The 25,922-nt window shown below is 35.4% G+C and overlaps 3 protein-coding genes across 20 annotated transcripts in view; all 3 read right to left on the bottom strand.

Moving 5' to 3' along the window:
- Nucleotides 1-666: 666 nt before the first annotated feature.
- Nucleotides 667-2,853, bottom strand: LOC137138104 (butyrophilin subfamily 3 member A2-like). The gene is made up of 3 exons (XM_067525035.1): nt 2,776-2,853; nt 1,353-1,694; nt 667-965 (listed from the first exon to the last, which is right to left on the bottom strand). The coding sequence occupies exons 1-3, from the start codon at nt 2,840-2,842 to the stop codon at nt 667-669; spliced, it is 708 nt and encodes a 235-aa protein (XP_067381136.1). The 5' UTR covers nt 2,843-2,853.
- Nucleotides 2,854-4,598: 1,745 nt separating this feature from the next.
- The window catches only part of LOC137137529 (golgin subfamily A member 6-like protein 22), an 85,259-nt gene continuing 63,935 nt past the window's right edge, over nt 4,599-25,922 (bottom strand). For 15 of the 18 annotated variants that reach the window (XM_067523911.1, XM_067523913.1, XM_067523910.1 and 12 more), the window contains 12 exons: nt 14,699-14,782; nt 12,072-12,158; nt 11,302-11,376; nt 11,018-11,092; nt 10,200-10,283; nt 9,832-9,918; nt 9,244-9,315; nt 8,947-9,033; nt 8,358-8,429; nt 8,001-8,087; nt 5,627-5,689; nt 4,599-4,914 (listed from right to left, as the gene is read on the bottom strand). In XM_067523911.1, the coding sequence (XP_067380012.1) occupies nt 5,663-5,689; nt 8,001-8,087; nt 8,358-8,429; nt 8,947-9,033; nt 9,244-9,315; nt 9,832-9,918; nt 10,200-10,283; nt 11,018-11,092; nt 11,302-11,376; nt 12,072-12,158; nt 14,699-14,782 (837 nt within the window). In that variant the 3' untranslated portion in view covers nt 4,599-4,914; nt 5,627-5,662. The remainder of the gene's footprint in view (nt 4,915-5,626; nt 5,690-8,000; nt 8,088-8,357; nt 8,430-8,946; nt 9,034-9,243; nt 9,316-9,831; nt 9,919-10,199; nt 10,284-11,017; nt 11,093-11,301; nt 11,377-12,071; nt 12,159-14,698; nt 14,783-25,922) is intronic. The other 3 variants (XM_067523918.1, XM_067523919.1, XM_067523917.1) reach the window with 3 other exon arrangements.
- LOC137138017 (butyrophilin subfamily 3 member A2-like) lies at nt 17,304-25,511 on the bottom strand. The gene is made up of 10 exons (XM_067524913.1): nt 25,421-25,511; nt 23,750-23,812; nt 21,383-21,441; nt 20,899-20,986; nt 19,476-19,817; nt 18,810-19,103; nt 18,593-18,712; nt 18,330-18,388; nt 17,604-17,664; nt 17,304-17,467 (listed from the first exon to the last, which is right to left on the bottom strand). The coding sequence occupies exons 1-10, from the start codon at nt 25,509-25,511 to the stop codon at nt 17,304-17,306; spliced, it is 1,341 nt and encodes a 446-aa protein (XP_067381014.1).

Below are 25,922 nucleotides of genomic sequence, written 5' to 3'. Positions count from 1 at the left end.
ACGAACACACACACACACACACACACACACACACACGAACACACAGACACATGCACACGCACGAACACACACACACACACACACGCACGAACACACACGAACACACACACACACACGTCCTGTTTCTGTACTTACAAGTTGGCTGTTTGTTTCCACATTTATCTTGTTCAAATGCTTTATTTGTGCTGTTTGGTCAGTTATTACCTACTTTGTCTCGTTTTGGTCCTTAGACTCAACTTCATCCATCTGGTTTCTCTTGGACACTGTGTAAAAATAAAGGCAGTAAAATTATTTTAAAAAAAACAACATAATATCTAATTCTAAAATATAAAATTAAGCATTTTACATTTGTACTGATTGCATATAAAATATAGCACATTTGTGTTTATGTCATGAGATAAAGACTTAATATAAAGACAATTCACTTTTTCTGTGTGATGAGTTTGTGACTTACTGTTTTTCTTCTTCCACAGGAGAAGTAAAAGTAAAAGAATCAACATAATGCAAAAAGCCAAACTAACAGCCAAACCCACTGTGGTAGCAGAAGATCTGGACTGGACCTTAAAGAAATCATCTAAAATAGTAAAAAAGAATATTAATGGAAGTTACTGCAAATACATTCAGAAATATAAAAATATTAACACAGCATGAATTTGAAAACTCATATTAACCTGAAACATCTATGTGTGTGTCTCTGGTCTGGTTGATGATGTTCTGTTGGACTCTACAGGTGAATCTGTGTCCGTGTCTCTTGTCCACAGTGACTCTGCTGCTGACAGTATAGAGGTCATCAGGACCTCTGACTGTCTCTGTAGGTCCAGCAGAGAGGACGTTTCCCTCACCGTCCAACCACAACACCTCAGGCTGTGGATACCAGCCTTTAGACTCACACTGTAAAACCACCTCACTGGTGGATTCATCAACCCCTGAGAAACTGATGACAGGAGGGGCAGCAGCATCTGATGCTGAGCACAAGAAAGAAACATCAGTAGATACTTGGACCAAAAATTTAAATACCAGCAAACCTGCATTTGTTTGGAAGTGTTTTTACTTTCAAGGCTGATAATTAAAAGCATCTTGCAGACTGTTCATATCATGCATAAATTCATTATAAATTCATTACATTCTAAATAGAAAAATCAGATGTCTGACTGGAAGAAGTGTTTTGTTTCCTGCAGATGTACCTGCTCTGGAATTTTACAAATACAGTTTCCAAACATTTATAGAGTGAGACAGTAAATTACACTGAGGCTGATGGTAGATTGTCACTACACACTTTACTTGTTAACATCACTGCAACTGTTAATACAACAATACTAATATATTACTGTATATACAACATGTCCACTTACCAACTACAACTTCAACAGTAGATTGTGTTTTGAGATCAGGAATGAAGCACTTGTATGTTCCCTTATCAGAAAGTTTTACTCCAGACAGTTTCAGTGACATGTTTCCATGTTTCAGTTCATCAGTGAACAGTGATGTTCTTCCTGTGTACGATGGATGTTTTGTCTTCACTAACTCTTGACCAGAACGCCACACGTGGACAAATATGTTGTTCAGATCAGGTCTCGTCCACTCCAACGTCTTTGCAGCAACATCCATCGCAGGTTCAAGGTGACACGGCAACATGATGTCATCACCAACTCTTGCCACTATTGGCTGGACTGAAGCAATTAACTGAGACTGACCTGAAAAGAAAACATTTATTACTTCAGCTGTAAGAATTCATCAATATACACTGTGTACTGTAACAACCAAAGAGAAGATGTCCCTGAAAGTAATTTTCTAAACTATATTAACTTTATCTCACAATAGATAATGTGTGACCAAGCAGCCCGTTCACATTCCTGAGGGATTAAAAATCACCTCTTTGTTAAGACCTTCTGCGTTACATGCTGATGCTGAAAGTTCCCATTTACGTATTTCAATATTTCACACCAGAATTGATGGCGTTAAAGAAGAAGACAGATAGTATCGTAAGCATGAGGACGGGGGTGATGGAAGGTATAACGGTACAAAGGACTTTTCCACAAGAGACCGAGGTTTGACTCTAGTGTGAGACATAGTTTGTTTTATTGATAATTGTTTCACAACGTGCTGCATGTGGTTACTGTATTAAGGAAACAGGTGTGTGCAGTTGTCACTTTTTGTAGCATTTTGTTTTTGTGTAATTTGTCTTCTAACTTAACCTCCCTGTGAAGTTTTTGTGCCCAAACATAACCCTTGTTGTTTCTTAACGTAACATACCCTGATGTTGTTGTCTCTGACCTCAATGTAGTTTTGTTGTGCATATAAATTTGTTCCTGTCGCATCATAAGGTGACACAACAGAAGCGTCCAAAATTGATGCCAAAGTGAACCTGCAGCTTCAATACCGGACGCAGTTTTTCCCAGGGATTCAAACAGTGATGTACTTGGAGCATCCAATATTAATGCCAAATGGTACCTGTGGCCTCAATATAACAAGGACGTACAAAGCGCCACAATTTGACGCCTTAGAAAGCGTCAAAATCTGACGCTGTGGGATGAGAACATGTTGGACCAGTTCACTGTCTGCTGTTTCCCTAAAGTCTTGGCCCTAAATGTTTCCCTAAGCGGGAAATAAAGTTACATATAATGTATCATATTTTATCATATTATAAATCATCTTTAAACATAAGTGACTTTAATGCATTTTTTTTTCAAAATCTGAAATTTTGCACAGAAATATAAAAATGTACTTACAAACTTACATTTGTATCTTTAATATAAAAAGTTAAACTTAATTTACCTCCACAGAAGTGAATGAGAAGATGAACAACCAGAACACTGATGGTTCTGAGGGAGGATCGATCCATTGTATAAAGCACTTTGCTGTTCTGAAAATGAAGTGAAAACATAAATATGTGTAAATATTTGTTAACTCTAAACTAACTATGACACTATATAGTTTTATTATCTTGCTGCATGATGGAATCATGTCCTTTCCTCAGGAAGTCCTACTTTCACTTTCGTTAAGTTGCGCATAGGTTTATGTTTTCATCCACATAGAAACATCATTTTTAGCAGACAGACTAACTGACTTTCTCATCTACTCACACATCGTCTCCTAAAAGTCACGTTTTTACAACTAATTTCCAAAGCGATTACGTTTATCAGAGGAAGGTTTTTACAACCACGTTACTTTTTCCACCAACATAATGACAAAATGTTAACGTGCAACGTAAATGACGACTGACATATGTACAACATTGAACATATTCATAAAATATTACCAGACAGCGAGTTTCTCTTCGACCAAATCTCCGATCTTGCAGCGCAGCATCCACTTGGACTGTAACGGGGATGGAAGACGACGTGACGTCAACGCGATTAAATCAGGCGTCTGCTTTAAGACCTTACATCGCGCCAGTGCAGATCTGCCTTTAGGATTCACTTCCTTCAATTATTAAAAACTGTGGTGTAGCAGCCACAACAAAACAAAGTGCAATCTGTGTAAATGCTTGTTGGACAAAACTGTGGTTTTTCAAAATAAAGTTTGCAACAACAAGAATAACACTAAACCTTTTCTTATTAGACCTCAACTTTGACAGTCAGCCAGCTTTCTGGTGATTCTCCACCTCCGGACACTCTGCATTTGTAGAGTCCTTTGTCAGATGGTCATCTCTGCTGTGACTCTGCTGTCAATTTGGAGACTGTTCTTGTAGAACTGAGCTCTGAGGTTTGAAGTTTCTTTCTTTTGGCAGCACAGAGACACATTACCTCCCTCAGTCAGAGGAGCAGCAGGAAGATTCAGGATCACATCACCGGCTAAACAGCACATGGAAAAAATACCATTTACTTCATGGTGTTTGTTTAACAGGAATCCACTTACCAAAAACTGATGAGTCACTGTTGTTAAGAATCTTCACTTCCTTTAGTCTTTGATTTAACAGACATCAGCTTTCATGTAAACCATTACTCTCACTTTAACAACCTTTTAACAGTGAGACGATGGCTAATGTACTAATGTATTAAACACTAAAAACACTGAAATCATTTCTACAGTAAATGTTTTGACCATAGCTGGTCTGAACTTTCACAGCCAGCAGCACCAGCAGAGAAATCACTGATGTTGTGTCACTGCTGACTGAACATCACACTGACTCATTACATATGTAGAACATTCTTCCTGTTTCACTTATTTCTAGTGAGAGTTGTAGTTGAAATAGCAAGTGGGTTTATTTGTGTCAGGTGTAACTACATCTACTGCTAGTGAGTAAATAAAAGCTAAATGACTTCATTAAGTGAAGTCAAAGCAAAGTGTTGTTCTAGTACTTGATGAACTAAAGCACTGATTATGGACAGTGGTCACATACTTTATACACTCATGCAATGACTCATTTTGCTAAATTAGCTGTTGCTTTTAACACTGGTTAGGAAGATGAAGACCAGACGGAATAAGTCTGGGGTCCTACACACCACAGAGACACAACAAGTTGAGTTCAGCTCAGTGAATTAGTGAACCAGAGACTAAGGGCTGTAAACCATCTGTGGAGAGTGAGAGTGGAAATTGTAAACTAATGATGAAACTAAATGATTTTTAAAGAGACACAAATCAAGAAACTAAAAACAAACAGTTCAATGTTTAATTTAAATTTTCACAAGCTTCACATCACATTTGGTTATGTCAACAATGTATTATTATAGTTACCACAGCATAGAAGTGACTATTGTTTGATATACAGCACATTATTATCAACACTGTGGGAAACAGTTACAATACAGTTTACAATACTTTACAAAGCATCTTGGGACTTAATAACTTTCTTCATTGTCATATGTTAAGTTTCTCCTGATGAGGTGACATGCAGTTGCTCCTCAGTTAGTTTAACCCACAGAGATTCCTATGTCTCATTTTCCATTTTTTCATCACTAACAGACTAAGAACCTTTGGGGAAAAAAGTACATTATTAGTATTATTGTCTTACATAGAACAAAAAGAGGAGTCACACAAACATTTTATTTTAATTATTCATTCAGTTCAAAAACAATCCTAGATAAGGCCACATAGTTAATCTTCTCTTCACCAGACACAGATGTTTGAATCACAGGTGATCGAATATTCTCTTATAAATCTAGTATTGGTTGTTCATTTATGTCCCAACAAGTGATGAACTGTCTATTTTAATATGCTGAGTAACATCTGTGTGAAAGTGTGTGATCAACACGACTGTTTTTCTACAGCTAATGAAATCGTGTGACAGCAACAGTTCTGTGATCAACTCTTTTATGAGACTGTTTCACAATGTTCTTTGTTTTATGGTATAAAATGTTATGTCTATTGTTTGGATGGATAGTGAGTGTGTGTGTGTGTGTGTGTGTGTGTGTGTGACATAATCAGAATATGGTGACAACTGACATAAACAGCAAGTCTCTAATACATAAATACTTTTGTTTTGCTAAGTATCTGATATTTCTATCTGCTTCTGCTGGTTGGATAATTTTTTTCTCCAACCTGTTTTAGAGAAAGTATCTATGGTGTAAAGTCATTAAATAGCTCAACACACACTTAATAAATAGATAGAAAACCTTACTGGACGTACAGTAGCTGCTTTTATCCACTTGTGTTACTGACATGGATCTTGTTGAGTCAGTCTTACCTGTGTTGTGTTCAGTGTCTGAGTCTCTGATTGGTCTCATTCTTGATGTTGGCTCCTCTCCACCTGAGAGGGACAAACACAGACTTTACTTATATTAAGCTAATTGACTTATAGCATTATCAATATCTCATAGCATGAGCATCATACAAACAGCTTCCACACATGAGACAGATTTTATGTTTGGACCAGTCACAACTTCCTTTCAGGCTTCTCTAGCTAACAGATTGCTGTAAATCGTTTTCACAACTATTTTATTTTATTTTTTGCAGTGTTCTGACAGAGAATAAATTCTTTAATTCTTACCTTGTTAAATGACTGAAAGATGCAGTTTTTTATTTGGACGTTTGACTTGTCTGTTACAAAGTTTCATTACCAATTTTATTTTATTTTAAAAATTAAAATGATATATTTGGATATATTTTAAGTTTGGCTGTAAGACATTTATTAAAACTATGATTAACGATACAAAGTCGGTCACAGTAGGTCACAGAGGCCCCAGGTGCACAGCTCCCAAATCTCAAAAATGCATTGTGGGAAGATGTGTATCCACCAAGCTGATTGAAAATGCTGGGAGTCAAGATTAAAATGGGACTAGAACCAGAAAAAAGAACGGAACAGTAGAACAAGAAACGTAACTGTTTACACCTGTCAAGATGTTCACACTAATTTTTGTTTTCATTTTGTGTTTCAACTTATGACTTTTTGTTTCCAAAACAGGAAAAAAAAGCATAATAAGAAAATTCTTGGTTTGATAACATACTATGCTTCACATGGGACACAAAATATTTGGCCAGTAAAAGCAATGACTGCAGAAAACAAGGGAATTCCAGAAGCTTCACATACTTTCTCTTGTTATTGTAATTTTATGCTCTGTACTGACTGTGAAAGTCAGTTCTCATGATAGGCTTATTTATAATGAGTGAAGCCTCCATCTAATTGAACTACATCTTTCATTTATCCAGTAATTCCCTGCTATTTATGTTAATCAACTGTCGACTTATCCTAAGTGTGGACTAATCTTTAATAAATCTAATCTAGAATGACAATATTGATTTTTTTTCTTGCAGAAGCAGCTGAAGCAGCCTTGTCCCTTAAAGTAAAACTTTAAAACAAGATTCTGATGACTCTATCGTCTTTGAGTGAGATTTTCTTCTGACATTATGTTACAGTAATGTAACAGTAGTCATCATTTTAAGTGGATCAAAACCTTTTATCAAAGTTTTCCTAAAACCAAAATGTGTTTTTTTCCCACAATTTATACATAACATGCAAGTCTGTTATTAGTCAGTGTTTTCAATATTGAAATTTCACCCTTCATGGCTTTTGATGGTCTTCAGATATGATTGTTTGTCATTAGGTACCGATTGATTGGTGACAGGTGACTGTAATTGGGAACTGGTCACATTGAATGCTCTGAAAGCTTCACTTGAGATCAGAGTGAACTGATAATGCCATATTTAGTGAGATTGCAGGATTCTGAGCTCAACAGGGACATTGAGATGCTGCAAGGAGCCATGACTCAGCATGAAGTTGCAGATCCAGTGGGGATGTCTCAAACTGTCACTTCCAAAGCCTGGAACAGGTTCAGAAGGTCTGGTATTGGGAGTTGAAGGCATAGTGGAGGCAGGCAACAGGTCACAACACCAAATCAAGACTAATACGTGACCCTACATCCCTGTAAAAAGCAGTCAGCCTGGGAAATGACCTTCAGGAGGCAACTGGTGAGGGACTGTCCACTCAGACTCTGAGGAGACGACTTCATGAAGTTGGCTGTTAGACATGAATTTTGATCCCTTCTCGTCTCAAGACAACTTGAAGTTTTTTTGATCCATTTCAAATGTTGACTACTGTATTTAAAGACTAAGAACGGTGGCAGAAGTTCCACTTTATATTTTTCTCAGTGATTTTTTCAACCTTTTGGTTTTTATCCTGAAGCTGCTTCTCCAAATTATTATTTAAAGAGATTGTTTTTGCTTTCTTCTTTAAACTGAAATTGGATGTAAAACGATTCAGCAAAAACAAAAGAGACTGGATATGTTATTTTATTTCGGTGTAAATTAGTTACTCTGTGTCTCAGATTTGTTCCAATGAAGAGTTTAATATATATATATATATATATATATATATATATATATATATATATATATATATATATATATATATATATATATATATATATATATATATATATATATATAGTTAATATATATATTAACTATATATATAGTTAAAAAGTCAATGGCAGTGGCTCTTAAATTATTCAAACATTTATTCAGGGTCTTACATTCGCTCTCAACTAGTTATAAGAATTATTTTATAGACAGGTAAAATAGAAAGATGCCAGCAACAAACAAATTTAGATACAAATATTAACCTGCTTGTTCTTGTCTTCAACCTGTTTCTTTAGTGTTTCCTCCGTTTTCTTCGCCCTCTGCTTCTCATCATGAAGCAGCTTCTCCCACTGACAACATGAGGAAAATAAAAAAAGACACTGTCTTTTAACAAAAACAGCATTTTACAAGAGATGGTAGTTGTGTTTTTTTTAAACTTATGCTTATCAGTTGTTCTTATATATATATATATATATTCTTTTTTTTTTTTTTTTTTTACATTACAGGGGTGGAAATAACTCCTTAACCCTCTGGCAGGACAATACTAACTTTACGTCTTTGTTCACAGAGCAGTTGTACTTCAGTTTAATGACAAACTCAAGAGAACATAAAGATCAAACCTCTTTTTTCTCCTTCTCCAATTCTCTCACTTTGTCCTCAAGCTTAGTTTTCTCTTGTGAGCTCTGATCCAACTGGCAGCAGAGAGAAAAAAAAGTGTTACTTTTGTTTAAGTGCAAGTACAGTTTACTGTATATTACATGAATGTCTGCTGTTAATCTTTTCACAATAATTTGATTTTATTGTTGATTTGCAGTGTTCTGACAGAGAATATGATCAAGTCTTAGCTTGTTAACCGGCAAGGTAAGAACTGTTGGTAAGAACTGCTGCAAACAGTTTTCTGTTCAGAACTTTGACTCACATGTTTCATGAACAGCTGCATTGTGGTCGTTTTGTTTTTTATTACAAAATTGGAAATGATTTACTATCTTTTTAGTGTGAAGACATTTAAAAACATGTTTAGCGATACAAAGTCAATTACCAGTTATGTGACATATGACATAGTTAAAAAGTCAATGGCAGTGGCTCTTAAATTATTCAAACATTTATTCAGGGTCTTACATTCGCTCTCAACTAGTTATAAGAATTATTTTATAGACAGGTAAAATAGAAAGATGCCAGCAACAAACAAATTTAGATACAAATATTAACCTGCTTGTTCTTGTCTTCAACCTGTTTCTTTAGTGTTTCCTCCGTTTTCTTCGCCCTCTGCTTCTCATCATGAAGCAGCTTCTCCCACTGACAACATGAGGAAAATAAAAAAAGACACTGTCTTTTAACAAAAACAGCATTTTACAAGAGATGGTAGTTGTGTTTTTTTTTTTTACATTACAGGGGTGGAAATAACTCCTTAACCCTCTGGCAGGAAAATACTAACTTTACGTCTTTGTTCACAGAGCAGTTGTACTTCAGTTTAATGACAAACTCAAGAGAACATAAAGATCAAACCTCTTTTTTCTCCTTCTCCAATTCTCTCACTTTGTCCTCAAGCTTAGTTTTCTCTTGTGAGCTCTGATCCAACTGGCAGCAGAGAGAAAAAAAGTGTTACTTTTGTTTAAGTGCAAGTACAGTTTACTGTATATTACATGAATGTCTGCTGTTAATCTTTTCACAATAATTTGATTTTATTGTTGATTTGCAGTGTTCTGACAGAGAATATGATCAAGTCTTAGCTTGTTAACCGGCAAGGTAAGAACTGTTGGTAAGAACTGCTGCAAACAGTTTTCTGTTCAGAACTTTGACTCACATGTTTCATGAACAGCTGCATTGTGGTCGTTTTGTTTTTTATTACAAAATTGGAAATGATTTACTATCTTTTTAGTGTGAAGACATTTAAAAACATGTTTAGCGATACAAAGTCAATTACCAGTTATGTGACATATGACATAGTTAAAAAGTCAATGGCAGTGGCTCTTAAATTATTCAAACATTTATTCAGGGTCTTACATTCGCTCTCAACTAGTTATAAGAATTATTTTATAGACAGGTAAAATAGAAAGATGCCAGCAACAAACAAATTTAGATACAAATATTAACCTGCTTGTTCTTGTCTTCAACCTGTTTCTTTAGTGTTTCCTCCGTTTTCTTCGCCCTCTGCTTCTCATCATGAAGCAGCTTCTCCCACTGACAACATGAGGAAAAGAAAAAAAGACACTGTCTTTTAACAAAAACAGCATTTTACAAGAGATGGTAGTTGTGTTTTTTTTAAACTTATGCTTATCAGTTGTTCTTATATATATATATATATATATATATATATTCTTTTTTTTTTTTTTTTTTTTACATTACAGGGGTGGAAATAACTCCTTAACCCTCTGGCAGGAAAATACTAACTTTACGTCTTTGTTCACAGAGCAGTTGTACTTCAGTTTAATGACAAACTCAAGAGAACATAAAGATCAAACCTCTTTTTTCTCCTTCTCCAGGTCGTCCTCCAATTCTCTCACTTTGATCTTAAGCTTATTTTTCTCTTGTGAGCTCTGATCCAACTGGCAGCACAGAGAAAAAAAAGTTACTTTTGTTTAAGTGCAAGCACAGTTTACTGTATATTACATAAATGTCAGCTGCATTTTGGTCGTTTTGTTTTTTATTACAAAATTGGAAATGATTTACTATCTTTTTAGTGTGAAGACATTTAAAAACATGTTTAGCGAAACAAACTCAATTACCAGTTATGTGACATATGACATAGTTAAAGTTAATGTCAATGACAAACATTGTTGGTTCCTCTTCAAGACTTCAAGTTTTCATTGAAATATAATGTTTTTTAAAAGAAAAAAAAGGTTCTTTAAACTGAAATTGGATATAAAACGATTCAGCAAAACCCAAAGACACTGGATACGTAATTTGATTCAGTGTAAATTAGTTGTGTTTTAACAAGTCCATTTATGTTTTTACAAATTTCTACTTCCGATTGGTTAAAAAATCCCCTTTTCATACAATCTGCTTCTTCCTGTGTTTCTATCATGAATCCTGATCGATGGTTTTACATTGTTCACCCACAGTCCAACCAAACCACATCCTACAGCCTCTAAACCAATAGAAGCAGCTCTGCATTTGTTGTTTGGCTTGAAATAATCCTCATTTCTAATGAGCAGTGTTACTCTAATGTTACTTACTAGTCCCTCAATTATTTAGTGTCAACATGACAAATTGTGTTTTATGCAGATGATGATAAAGAGAAGTGACCAGACTGTGAAATGATTTGGGTGAAAATATTAACCTCCTTCTTCTTTTCCTCGAGCTCCTTCTTTAGTTTGTCCTCTCTCTTCATCCCACTCTGTTTTTCATCCTGGAGCTGTGAGGGACATGAGAGAGACACTGTCTTTTAACAAAAACAGCATTTTACAAGAGATGGTAGGTGTGTTTTTTTTAAACTTATGCTTATCAGTTGCAATGTTTTCGCCCATTTTGTTGTTTTAGATTTGTTTTTACAACTAGTTATAGAAATAAGAATTATAGAGAAAAACAGATGCAATGTGCAAATTGATTTGGGTAAAAATGAACCTGTTTCGTCTTGTTGTTCAGCTCCATATTGAGTTTGTTCTCAGCGTCCTTCCCCCTCTGGATCTCATCCTGGAGCTGAGACACAGGGAAGACATGAATGTTTCAATATACATTTAGATGTTACATTAATGTCAATGACAAACATTGTTGGTTCCTCTTCAAGACTTCAAGTTTTCATTGAAATATAATGTTTTTTAAAAGAAAAAAAAGGTTCTTTAAACTGAAATTGGATATAAAACGATTCAGCAAAACCCAAAGACACTGGATACGTAATTTGATTCAGTGTAAATTAGTTACTTGGTGTCTCAGGTTTTTTCCTATAGTATAAAATAGTTTTTTTTTTTTTTTACATTACAGGGGTGGAAATAACTCCTTAACCCTCTGGCAGGACAATACTAACTTTACCTCTTTGTTCACATCTTTTTAGTGTGAATATAAGACATTTAAAAACATGTTTAGCGATACAAACTCAATTACCAGTTATGTGACATATGACATAGTTAAAAAATCCTGTTCATACAACCTGCTTCTTCATCTGTTTCTATCATGAATCCTGATCGATGGTTTTACATTGTTCACCCACAGTCCAACCAAACCACATCCTACAGCCTCTAAACCAATAGAAGCAGCTCTGCATTTGTTGTTTGGCTTGAAAGAATCATCATTTAATGAGCAGTGTTACTCTAATGTTACTGACAAATTGTGTTTTATGCAGATGATGATAAAGAGAAGTGACCAGAATGTTAAATGATTTGGGTGCAAATATTAACCTCCTTCTTGTTTTCCTCAAGCTCCTTCTTTAGTTTGTCCTCTCTCTTCTTCGCACTCTCTTTTTCATCCTGGAGCTTCTGTTCCCACTGAAAGAGAGACATGAGAGACACACTGTCTTTTAACCGAAACATCCATGTCTGAATACATTTCTAATGTCTGAGTGATTGGATCAGAGAATTAAATATAAACAGTATATTGTAGTTTAGCTCAATTAGTATTTTAGTATAAAGAACAGCAAAAGTTTTTTTTGCTGGTTGGTGACTGTTGTTTTTATTACTTTATGAATGAATATGTTAAAGATAAAGTTAAAAGTCTGATTTTTAAATTAACATCAAAACTTGGCTGGACAGTGTTGGAACATAGTGTTTCCAAACACTATTTCCTTTCCAGTCTTCCTACACTGGTTTTTAAAGTTTCTATTATCAGTAGAAAACCATGGAAGACACAAACTGTTTCTTAGGAGTCACATTATCCAAAGTAGAGATACAACCAATTAAACGAACGTTAAGTTACATATTCAATAAACCCAAAAATCTAGCTACAAAATGTGCAACTGAGAGACATTTAAAGATGAACTGAGGACGAGAAAGTCTGAACACATAGGCTCCAGGTCCACACCTCTCAAATCTCAACAATGCATTGTGCAAAGATGTGCGTCGACGAACCTGATTGCAGTTCACACTGATTTTCTATAATATTTCTATGTTGTTTAATGTATTCTATTGTTTTACTGCTGCTGGATTCTGTAGTGTATTAATGTTGTTCTCACATTGTTTTGACATGTGTATTTTAACTTATGACTTTTTGTTTCCACAACGGGGAAAAAAAAAAGCATAATAAGAAAAGTCTGGGTTTGATAACATACTATGCTTCACATGGCCAGTAAAAAATGAAATAGTTTCACAAATGACCATTTGGTCTTTGAAATGACCACTACTATTATCTTTTAAAATATTCATAGGTTTATTCAATAACAACAAAGGACAGGACATGATAGTTCACCAGGTTTATCAAATACTTCACGTCCTCATCCGAGCAATGACTGCAGAAAAAAAGGGAACTCCAGAAGCTTCACATACTTTCTCTTGTTATTGTAATTTTATGCTCTGTACTGACTGTGAAAAACATTTCTCATGATAGGCTTATTTATAATGAGTGAAGCCTCCCTCTAATGGAACTACATCTTTGATTTATCCAGTAATTCCCTGCTATTTATGTTAATCAACTCTAGACTTATCCTAAATGTGTACTAATCTTTAATAAATCTAATCTAGAATGAAAATTTAGAATGATTTTTTTCTTGCATTATAGTGAAACTTGAATTCAGGACAGGGACAAGAAAGAGAAGAATATCTCATTAAGTATTTTACTGCTGAAGCAGCCTTGTGACACTCCAGACGTATATGTATTGATTCCTTGCTGCAAATAAAACATTAAAACACGATTCTGATGACTCTGTCGTCTTTGAGTGAGATTTTCTTCTGACATTATGTAACAGTAAAGTAACAGTAGTCAACATTTTAAGTGGATCAAAACCTTTCATCAAACTTTTCCTAAAACCAAAATGATTTTTTTCCCCACAATTTATACATAACATGCAAGTCTGTTATTAGTCCGTGTTTTCAATGATGAAATTTCACCCTTCATGGCTTCTGATGGTCTTCAGATATGATTGTTTGTCATTAGGAATGTCTGAATTCTCATCTATGATTGACTGGAGGATGTGAGGAAAACTCTGCTCATAATAAGTTAAAATATTTCAAGTGAAGCCTCTGTAATTGGAATTATTTTGATTTGTCATGTATTTAACTAAAAGGTCCTGTTCTTAAAACAAACAAACAAACAAACAAAAAACTGTCTTGGTGTGTAAGATTTGTTCCTATCAATAGTTTCAAGTTGTTCTTGTTCTCCACATAAAAACATAACCTGTCTATTTTATTATAGAAGACAGGAAACAAAGAGTAACTGGAACTGGGGGAAACAAAACAAAACAAAACAAACAAAAAAAAAAACGTTTATTTGTTGTTTCAGATTTGTTTTGTTTTTAGTTACAGACACAAGAATTATAGAGAAAAACAAACACCGGGTGCAAATTGATTTGGGTAAAAATGAACCTGTTCCGTCTTTTTGTTCGGCTCCATATTGAGTTTGTTCTCAGCTTCCTTCCCCCTCTGGATCTCATCCTGGAGCTGAGACACAGGGAAGACATGAATGTTTCAATATACATTTAGATGTTACATTAATGTCAATGACAAACATTGTTGGTTCCTCTGGTTACTTAAAGAGTAAGATAAAACTTCAACTCTTCATTTAAACATAATGGTTTTTTTTTTTAAATGTTATTTAAACTGAAATTGAATGTAAAAAAATTAAAGAAAAACCAAAGAGACTGGATATGTTTTTTGATTTCAGTGTAAATTAGTTGTGTGTGTGTGTGTGTGTGTGTGTGTAATTGTCTCAGATTTTTTCCTATGAAGAGTTTGAAATATTTATTTATTTTTTTACATTACAGGGTTGGAAATAACTCCTTAACCCTCTGGCAGGACAATACTAAGTTTACCCCTTTGTTCACAGAGCAGTTGCACTTCAGTTTAATGACAAATTCAAGAGAACATAAAGATCAAACCTCTTTTTTCTTCTTCTCCAGGTCGTCCTCCAATTCACTCACTTTGATCTTAAGCTTATTTTTCTCTTGTGAGCTCTGATCCAACTGGCAGCAGAGAGAAAAAAAAGTTACTTTTGTTTAAGTGCAAGTACAGTTTACTGTATATTACATGAATGTCTGAATTCTCATCTATGATTGACTGGAGGATGTGAGGAAAACCCATAATAAGTTAAAATATTACAAGTGAAGCCTCTGTAATGAATTATTTTGATTTGTCATGTATTTAACTAAAAGGTCCTTTTCTTAAAACAAATAAACAAACAAACAAAAAAACTGTCTTGGTGTCTCAGATTTTTTCCTATGAATAGTTTCAAGTTGTTCTTGTTCTCCACATGAAAACATAACATGTCTATTTTATTATGGAGGAAAGGAAACAAAGAGTAACTGGAACTGGGAGGAACAAAAAGAAAAGCGTTTATTTGTTGTTTCAGATTTGTTCTTACAACTAGTTGTAAGACTAGATGTTTGTAAAAAAAAATGTTATTTAAACTGAAATTGGATGTAAAAAGATTCAGCAAAAACCAAAGAGACTGGATACGTAATTTAATTTCAGTGTAAATTATTTACTCGGTGTCTCAGATTTGTTCCTATGACGAGTTTAAAATATATTTTTTTTTTTACATTACAGGGGTGGAACTAACTCAACCCTCTGGCAGGACAATACTAACTTTAACTTTGTTCACAGAGCAGTTGTACTTTTGTTTAATTACAATTCCAGATATTATAAAGATCTCTACCCGGGAAAAAAAACATTAGAGGTATAAAAGCGCTGAGTCAGGAACATCACATTTCCTTATTTGCGGACGAAATATTTATCTACCTGTCAAACCCCCGAGAACTGAATCTTGCAATTATTGTTGTTCTTAGACCATTTTACTTGGTGTCTCATATTTGTTCCTGTGAATAGTTTCAAGTTGTTCTTGTTCTTGTAAATGCTAAAAGTTGCCCAATCTAACTCACATTTCATTGGAGTTGTATTAAAGTAAGAGCTTACAAATATCCCTAAAATAAGAAGGAGACACCTTACACAAAGTAGAGAATTCCACGAAGAACCAAAAGGTCAACTGTCAGCTAGCAGCAACGTGGAGAAGACATGTATCCAGACCCCGATCTGGAGCCGAGTCGTGAGGCCAAACATAGATTAATCCTGATAAAGCTGAGAGAATTCCGGAACTTGAGCCATCATCAGCCAAGACAAAATTGACCAAAGAGTAAAAGAAGCAGAGGAAACACGGCCGAGACCCAAATTCAAGCACCGGAAGACGTTTTGTCAGAGCTGGTGAAACTTTGAAAGCAAATGGAGACCAAATTGACGTATTTAGTGGGACACTTGCGATGCGATAATGTCAGAATACATGGAGACAGTAAGGGAGCTGAAGACAACACATCAATGATCACCTTCATGTTTCTGTTAATGAAAAGATTGGAGCTTCCTTCATCTACAACCAGCACTTGCTCCCAAACCTCAGCCACAGCTCCGTCAAGATCAATTGTGGTTATGTTTTCAAGCTATTGAATGACAGAGCATATACTCAGACGAGCCTGGCAGAAAAGAAGACTCGACTTCCAAGGGACAAAAGTATATCTGGATCACGATTACGCAGCGGACCTACTGAGGAAGCAAAAGCAGTGCTTAAAGAAAGAAACATAAGATTCCCGACACCTTTCCCAGCCAGTGGAGACTCTTACATACAACTCGGCAGAGGAGGCAACGGAGGACATCGCAAAGAGGGGGATTCTGGTGACTGTCATTAAAAAAACAACATTCCTGTTGGATCAGATGGATCAGCTCACATGAACCTTCAGCGGGAACCAGAAAAGAAGTGTAGCGTAAGGCTTCAAGGATTAACTCCAGGCAGTTCAGAGACGGGACACATGATAAGTAGCTGTGCAAAGACTAAAACGTAAGAGTGTAATCAAACTGGAGAGTAGCATTAAGAAACAAAGTAATTTTGTCCAAACAACTAGTGGATTAACATAAAAACACCTGAAGCCTTTTATTGGTTATCATGAACCCACACATCAGCGTAAAAGGGGAGAGGGCCCTCTTTCACCGTTAGGAGGAAGAGACCTTCCCTCTATACCCTCATTCCAACAGAGGTATAAGCCCATAGAGGAGGCCTCAGTATTGGAAGTCACTGCTGTAACAGTTAGTTATATTTTTTATTTTGTTATTGTGTTAAAAGTTGAAGATGTTTGTGCTACAGTTCTATAAAGCATTAGGGATGTAGAATATGTTTTATATGTGGGCTTAAAGTAACTTAAATGTTTACACACAATAAAGCAGGTTAAAGTAATTACATACAATGTCTCCATGTTAGGAGCTACATTATCCAAAGTAAAGAGAAATAGTGAATTTAAATGTGGTTATTACCTTATTTAATAAATAGGTTAATAATATGAAAGACATGTTCTACAATTGCAGAAAAAAGTGATAAAAAAGTCAATCTCTTGTTTATAACTCATTCAGATTACTTTGTAAAGATTAGTTTTCATTTTGACATGAAAACTAATAAGGAAAAAGTTAAACTTTCTCAAGAAGTGAATATTTTCAAATTTAAATATTTTAATTTAATATTAAATATTTTAATATTTCTAATATTTTTGAATATTTTAATTTTTTTTTTTTTGTATAAAAACCTCCTCCAGCTCTTTTTTCAGGCTCTGAACTTGGCTTTGAGCTTCCATCCCTCTCCGTTTCTCCTCGTGGAACCTTTGTTTGGGAACAAACTGAAACAGAGACAAATCAGTTTTTCAGAAATTTAGTGTTTTTCAGTGCTGCACATTTCTGTGTGTTGAACTTTATCTTGTTGTGTTACTTTGCTGAACATCTATTTTCTATTTGACTAAACTGTTGAGTTCATACCATGGTTTTCTATCACCACAAAGGAAGAGGACCAGGATGCAGCAGCTTGGCTTCTTCCTGTCTGGGAAGACAGAGACAAATGAAGAGAGACATTATCTGAACTATTCCATCATTTGACTTTAAAGGTTCCCTGAAGAGTTTTAACCCTCCAGCACCATTTTCTTTGAGTGGGTCCATAAATTGACCCCCATGCAAACTAAAATCAGTTTCCTGTCTCTTCTGTTGCACCTGAAGCTCCACAGACCTCTGATTCTTTAACTGAGACATGCATGTTCTCTGTTCTCATGTTCTCTGCTGTTGTGAGTTGACCTCTGGACTGATTTCAGTGTTTACTTTGTTTCCTGGTTACTGTTCTCAGGTCAGGACTTGTTCTCTTGTAGTTTATTTGCCTCATTCATGTTTTCTCTCACTCATGTTTCCTTAGTTTTCCAAAGCCAATTTTTGACCCTAATGTATCTCTAGATGCTCATGTAGTGTATTTGATTTTCCTCTGTTCTTTGTTCTTTGCTCCACTCTTCAATCTTTAGCTGTTAGTTCTTCTGGAAACACAGATCTTCTTTCTAACTGTGAAAGTTTTGTACCTTTCTTGCTCAGCTGAGACTTTTTGGTTGATATTTTTAGTCCCATTCTATACACATGTCCTGTTTCTGTACTTACAAGTTTGCTGTTTGTTTCCACATTTCTCTTGTTCAAATGCTTTATTTGTGCTGTTTGGTCAGTCATTACCTGCTTTGTCCAGTTTTGGTCCTTAGACTCAACTTCATCCATCTGGTTTCTCTTGGACACTGTGTAAAAATAAAGGCAGTAAAATAAAAAAAAATCATCATAAAATATCTAATTCTAAAATATAAAATGATAAAATGAAGTATTTTACATTTTTACTGATTGCATATAAAATGTATCACATTTGTGTTCATCTCATAACTTATAAAATAAAGACTCAATATAAAGACAATTCACTTTTTCTGTGTGATGAGTTTGTGACTTACTGTTTTTCTTCTTACACAGGAGAAGTAAAAGTAAAAGACTCAACATGATGGAAACAGCCAAACTAACAGCCAAACCCACTGTGGTAGTAGAACATCTGGACTGGACTTTAAAGAAATCATCTAAAATAGTAAAACAGAATATTAATGGAAGTTACTGCAAATACATTCAGAAATACAAAAGTATTAACACAGTATGAATTTGAAAACTCATATTAACCTGGAACATGTATGTGTGTCTCTCTGGTCTGGTTGATGATGTTCTGTTGGACTCTACAGGTGAATCTGTGTCCGTGTCTCTTGTCCACAGTGACTCTGCTGCTGACAGTATAGAGGTCATCAGGACCTCTGACTGTCTCTGTAGGTCCAGCAGAGAGGACGTTTCCCTCACCGTCCAACCACAACACCTCAGGTTGTGGATACCAGCCTTTAGACTCACACTGTAAAACCACCTCACTGGTGGATTCATCAACCCCTGAGAAACTGATGACAGGAGGGGCAGCAGCATCTGATGCTGAACACAAGAAAAAAACATCAGTAGATACTTGGACCAAAATTTAAATACCAGCAAACCTGCATTTGTTTAGAGAGTTTTTCCTTTCAAGGCTGATAATTAAAATCATCTTGCAGACAGTTCATATCATGCATACATTCATTATATCCTAAATATAAAAATCAGATATCTGACTGGAAGAAGTATTTGTTTCCTGCAGATGTACCTGCTCTGGAATTTTACAAATACAGTTTCCAAACATTTATAGAGTGAGACAGTAAATTACACTGAGGTTGATGTTAGATTGTCACTACACACTTACTTGTTACCATCACTGCAACTGTTAATACAACAATACTCATATATTACTGTATATACAACATGTCCACTTACCAACTACAACTTCAACAATAGATTGTGTTCTAAGATCAGGAATGAAGCACTTGTATGTTCCCTTATCAGAAAGTTTCACTCCAGACAGTTTCAGTGACATGTTTCCATGTTTCAGTTCATCAGTGAACAGTGATGTTCTTCCTGTGTACGATGGATGTTTTGCCTTCACCAACTCTTGACCAGAACGCCACACATGGACTAATATGTTGTTCAGATCAGGTCTTGTCCACTCCAACGTCTTTGCAGCAACATCCATCACAGGTTCAACGTGACACGGCAACATGATGTCATCACCAACTCTTGCCACTATTGGCTGGAGTGAACCAATTAACTGAGACTGACCTGAAAAGAAAACATTTATTACTTCAGCTGTAAGAATTCATGAATATACACTGTGTACTGTAACAACCAAAGAGAAGATGTCCCTGAAAGTAATTTTCGAAACTATATTAACTTTATCTCACAATAGATAATGTGTGACCAAGCAGCCCGTTCACATTCCTGAGGGATTAAAAATCACCTCTTTGTTAAGACCTTCTGCGTTACATGCTGATGCTTAAAGTTCCCATTTACGTATTTCAATATTTCACACCAGAATTGATGGCGTTAAAGAAGAAGACAGATAGTATCGTAAGCATGAGGACGGGGGTGATGGAAGGTATAACGGTACAAAGGACTTTTCCACAAAAGACCGAGGTTTGACTCTAGTGTGAGACATAGTTTGTTTTATTGATAATTGTTTCACAACGTGCTGCATGTGGTTACTGTATTAAGGAAACAGGTGTGTGCAGTTGTCACTTTTTGTAGCATTTTGTTTTTGTGTAATTTGTCTTCTAACTTAACCTCCCTGTGAAGTTTTTGTGCCCAAACATAACCCTTGTTGTTTCGTAACGTAACATACCCTGATGTTGTTGTCTCTGACCTCAATGTAGTTTTGTTGTGCATATAAATTTGTTCCTGTCGCATCATAAGGTGACACAACAGAAGCGTCCAAAATTGATGCCAAAGTGAACCTGCAGCTTCAATACCGGACGCAGTTGTTCCCAGGGAGGCAAACAGTGATGTACTTGGAGCATCCAATATTAATGCCAAAAGGTACCTGTGGCCTCAATATAACAAGGACGTACAAAGCGCCACAATTTGACGCCTTAGAAAGCGTCAAAATCTGACGCTGTGGGATGAGAACATGTTGGACCAGTTCACTGTCTGCTGTTTCCCTAAAGTCTTGGCCCTAAATGTTTCCCTAAGCGGGAAATAAAGTTACATATAATGTATCATATTTTATCATATTATAAATCATCTTTAAACATAAGTGACTTTAATGCATTTTTTTTTCAAAATCTGAAATTTTGCACAGAAATATAAAAATGTACTTACAAACTTACATTTGTATCTTTAATATAAAAAGTTAAACTTAATTTACCTCCACAGAAGTGAATGAGAAGATGAACAACCAGAACACTGATGGTTCTGAGGGAGGATCGATCCATTGTATAAAGCACTTTGCTGTTCTGAAAATGAAGTGAAAACATAAATATGTGTAAATATTTGTTAACTCTAAACTAACTATGACACTATATAGTTTTATTATCTTGCTGCATGATGGAATCATGTCCTTTCCTCAGGAAGTCCTACTTTCACTTTCGTTAAGTTGCGCATAGGTTTATGTTTTCATCCACATAGAAACATCATTTTTAGCAGACAGACTAACTGACTTTCTCATCTACTCACACATCGTCTCCTAAAAGTCACGTTTTTACAACTAATTTCCAAAGCGATTACGTTTATCAGAGGAAGGTTTTTACAACCACGTTACTTTTTCCACCAACATAATGACAAAATGTTAACGTGCAACGTAAATGACGACTGACATATGTACAACATTGAACATATTCATAAAATATTACCAGACAGCGAGTTTCTCTTCGACCAAATCTCCGATCTTGCAGCGCAGCATCCACTTGGACTGTAACGGGGATGGAAGACGACGTGACGTCAACGCGATTAAATCAGGCGTCTGCTTTAAGACCTTACATCGCGCCAGTGCAGATCTGCCTTTAGGATTCACTTCCTTCCATTATTAAAAACTATTGTGTAGCAGCCACAACAAAACAAAGTGCTATCTGTGTAAATGCTTGTTGGACAAAACTGTGGTTTTTCAAAATAAAGTTTGCAACAACAAGAATAACACTAAACCTTTTCTTATTAGACCTCAACTTTGACAGTCAGCCAGCTTTCTGGTGATTCTCCACCTCCGGACACTCTGCATTTGTAGAGTCCTTTGTCAGATGGTCATCTCTGCTGTGACTCTGCTGTCAATTTGGAGACTGTTCTTGTAGAACTGAGCTCTGAGGTTTGAAGTTTCTTTCTTTTGGCAGCACAGAGACACATTACCTCCCTCAGTCAGAGGAGCAGCAGGAAGATTCAGGATCACATCACCGGCTAAACAGCACATGGAAAAAATACCATTTACTTCATGGTGTTTGTTTAACAGGAATCCACTTACCAAAAACTGATGAGTCACTGTTGTTAAGAATCTTCACTTCCTTTAGTCTTTGATTTAACAGACATCAGCTTTCATGTAAACCATTACTCTCACTTTAACAACCTTTTAACAGTGAGACGATGGCTAATGTACTAATGTATTAAACACTAAAAACACTGAAATCATTTCTACAGTAAATGTTTTGACCATAGCTGGTCTGAACTTTCACAGCCATCAGCACCAGCAGAGAAATCACTGATGTTGTGTCACTGCTGACTGAACATCACACTGACTCATTACATATGTAGAACATTCTTCCTGTTTCACTTATTTCTAGTGAGAGTTGTAGTTGAAATAGCAAGTGGGTTTATTTGTGTCAGGTGTAACTACATCTACTGCTAGTGAGTAAATAAAAGCTAAATGACTTCATTAAGTGAAGTCAAAGCAAAGCGTTGTTCTAGTACTTGATGAACTAAAGCACTGATTATGGACAGTGGTCACATACTTTATACATTCATGCAATGACTCATTTTGCTAAATTAGCTGTTGCTTTTAACACTGGTTAGGAAGATGAAGACCAGACGGAATAAGTCTGGGGTCCTACACACCACAGAGACACAACAAGTTGAGTTCAGCTCAGTGAATTAGTGAACCAGAGACTAAGGGCTGTAAACCATCTGTGGAGAGTGAGAGTGGAAATTGTAAACTAATGATGAAACTAAATGATTTTTAAAGAGACACAAATCAAGAAACTAAAAACAAACAGTTCAATGTTTAATTTAAATTTTCACAAGCTTCACATCACATTTGGTTATGTCAACAATGTATTATTATAGTTACCACAGCATAGAAGTGACTATTGTTTGATATACAGCACATTATTATCAACACTGTGGGAAACAGTTACAATACAGTTTACAATACTTTACAAAGCATCTTGGGACTTAATAACTTTCTTCATTGTCATATGTTAAGTTTCTCCTGATGAGGTGACATGCAGTTGCTCCTCAGTTAGTTTAACCCACAGAGATTCCTATGTCTCATTTTCCATTTTTTCATCACTAACAGACTAAGAACCTTTGGGGAAAAAAGTACATTATTAGTATTATTGTCTTACATAGAACAAAAAGAGGAGTCACACAAACATTTTATTTTAATTATTCATTCAGTTCAAAAACAATCCTAGATAAGGCCACATAGTTAATCTTCTCTTCACCAGACACAGATGTTTGAATCACAGGTGATCGAATATTCTCTTATAAATCTAGTATTGGTTGTTCATTTATGTCCCAACAAGTGATGAACTGTCTATTTTAATATGCTGAGTAACATCTGTGTGAAAGTGTGTGATCAACACGACTGTTTTTCTACAGCTAATGAAATCGTGTGACAGCAACAGTTCTGTGATCAACTCTTTTATGAGACTGTTTCACAATGTTCTTTGTTTTATGGTATAAAATGTTATGTCTATTGTTTGGATGGATAGTGAGTGTGTGTGTGTGTGTGTGTGTGTGTGTGTGACATAATCAGAATATGGTGACAACTGACATAAACAGCAAGTCTCTAATACATAAATACTTTTGTTTTGCTAAGTATCTGATATTTCTATCTGCTTCTGCTGGTTGGATAATTTTTTTCTCCAACCTGTTTTAGAGAAAGTATCTATGGTGTAAAGTCATTAAATAGCTCAACACACACTTAATAAATAGATAGAAAACCTTACTGGACGTACAGTAGCTGCTTTTATCCACTTGTGTTACTGACATGGTGCTTGTTGAGTCAGTCTTACCTGTGTTGTGTTCAGTGTCTGAGTCTCTGATTGGTCTCATTCTTGATGTTGGCTCCTCTCCACCTGAGAGGGACAAACACAGACTTTACTTATATTAAGCTAATTGACTTATAGCATTATCAATATCTCATAGCATGAGCATCATACAAACAGCTTCCACACATGAGACAGATTTTATGTTTGGACCAGTCACAAATTCCTTTCAGGCTTCTGTAGCTAACAGATTGCTGTAAATCGTTTTCACAACTATTTTATTTTATTTTTTGCAGTGTTCTGACAGAGAATAAATTCTTTAATTCTTACCTTGTTAAATGACTGAAAGATGCAGTTTTTTATTTGGACGTTTGACTTGTCTGTTACAAAGTTTCATTACCAATTTTATTTTATTTTAAAAATTAAAATGATATATTTGGATATATTTTAAGTTTGGCTGTAAGACATTTATTAAAACTATGATTAACGATACAAAGTCGGTCACAGTAGGTCACAGAGGCCCCAGGTGCACAGCTCCCAAATCTCAAAAATGCATTGTGGGAAGATGTGTATCCACCAAGCTGATTGAAAATGCTGGGAGTCAAGATTAAAATGGGACTAGAACCAGAAAAAAGAACGGAACAGTAGAACAAGAAACGTAACTGTTTACACCTGTCAAGATGTTCACACTAATTTTTGTTTTCATTTTGTGTTTCAACTTATGACTTTTTGTTTCCAAAACAGGAAAAAAAAGCATAATAAGAAAATTCTTGGTTTGATAACATACTATGCTTCACATGGGACACAAAATATTTGGCCAGTAAAAGCAATGACTGCAGAAAACAAGGGAATTCCAGAAGCTTCACATACTTTCTCTTGTTATTGTAATTTTATGCTCTGTACTGACTGTGAAAGTCAGTTCTCATGATAGGCTTATTTATAATGAGTGAAGCCTCCATCTAATTGAACTACATCTTTCATTTATCCAGTAATTCCCTGCTATTTATGTTAATCAACTGTCGACTTATCCTAAGTGTGGACTAATCTTTAATAAATCTAATCTAGAATGACAATATTGATTTTTTTTCTTGCAGAAGCAGCTGAAGCAGCCTTGTCCCTTAAAGTAAAACTTTAAAACAAGATTCTGATGACTCTATCGTCTTTGAGTGAGATTTTCTTCTGACATTATGTTACAGTAATGTAACAGTAGTCATCATTTTAAGTGGATCAAAACCTTTTATCAAAGTTTTCCTAAAACCAAAATGTGTTTTTTTCCCACAATTTATACATAACATGCAAGTCTGTTATTAGTCAGTGTTTTCAATATTGAAATTTCACCCTTCATGGCTTTTGATGGTCTTCAGATATGATTGTTTGTCATTAGGTACCGATTGATTGGTGACAGGTGACTGTAATTGGGAACTGGTCACATTGAATGCTCTGAAAGCTTCACTTGAGATCAGAGAGAACTGATAATGCCATATTTAGTGAGATTGCAGGATTCTGAGCTCAACAGGGACATTGAGATGCTGCAAGGAGCCATGACTCAGCATGAAGTTGCAGATCCAGTGGGGATGTCTCAAACTGTCACTTCCAAAGCCTGGAACAGGTTCAGAAGGTCTGGTATTGGGAGTTGAAGGCATAGTGGAGGCAGGCAACAGGTCACAACACCAAATCAAGACTAATACGTGACCCTACATCCCTGTAAAAAGCAGTCAGCCTGGGAAATGACCTTCAGGAGGCAACTGGTGAGGGACTGTCCACTCAGACTCTGAGGAGACGACTTCATGAAGTTGGCTGTTAGACATGAATTTTGATCCCTTCTCGTCTCAAGACAACTTGAAGTTTTTTTGATCCATTTCAAATGTTGACTACTGTATTTAAAGACTAAGAACGGTGGCAGAAGCTCCACTTTATATTTTTCTCAGTGATTTTTTCAACCTTTTGGTTTTTATCCTGAAGCTGCTTCTCCAAATTATTATTTAAAGAGATTGTTTTTGCTTTCTTCTTTAAACTGAAATTGGATGTAAAACGATTCAGCAAAAACAAAAGAGACTGGATATGTTATTTTATTTCGGTGTAAATTAGTTACTCTGTGTCTCAGATTTGTTCCAATGAAGAGTTTAATATATATATATATATATATATATATATATATATATATATATATATATATATATATATATATATATATATATAG

Source organism: Channa argus, chromosome 12, assembly GCF_033026475.1.
Source record: "Channa argus isolate prfri chromosome 12, Channa argus male v1.0, whole genome shotgun sequence".
NCBI classification, from domain to species: Eukaryota; Metazoa; Chordata; class Actinopteri; order Anabantiformes; family Channidae; genus Channa; species Channa argus.
This window is presented reverse-complemented; position numbering and strand designations above follow the sequence as displayed.

Bases quoted from the DNA above. Each gene is read 5' to 3' on its own strand.
- LOC137138104 (XM_067525035.1), bottom strand. From the start codon at position 2,842: ATGGATCGATCCTCCCTCAGAACCATCAGTGTTCTGGTTGTTCATCTT. The intron at 1,695-2,775 runs GTAAATTAAGTT...TTTTCTTTTCAG, and splicing joins TCTCATTCACTTCTGTGGAG to GTCAGTCTCAGTTAATTGCT. The intron at 966-1,352 runs GTAAGTGGACAT...TCTTGTGCTCAG, and splicing joins TACTGTTGAAGTTGTAGTTG to CATCAGATGCTGCTGCCCCT.
- LOC137138017 (XM_067524913.1), bottom strand. From the start codon at position 25,511: ATGAAGTCGTCTCCTCAGAGTCTGAGTGGACAGTCCCTCACCAGTTGC. The intron at 21,442-23,749 runs GTAAGACTGACT...TCCCCGTTACAG, and splicing joins AGACACTGAACACAACACAG to TCCAAGTGGATGCTGCGCTG. The intron at 20,987-21,382 runs GTAATATTTTAT...CTTCATTTTCAG, and splicing joins GAAGAGAAACTCGCTGTCTG to AACAGCAAAGTGCTTTATAC.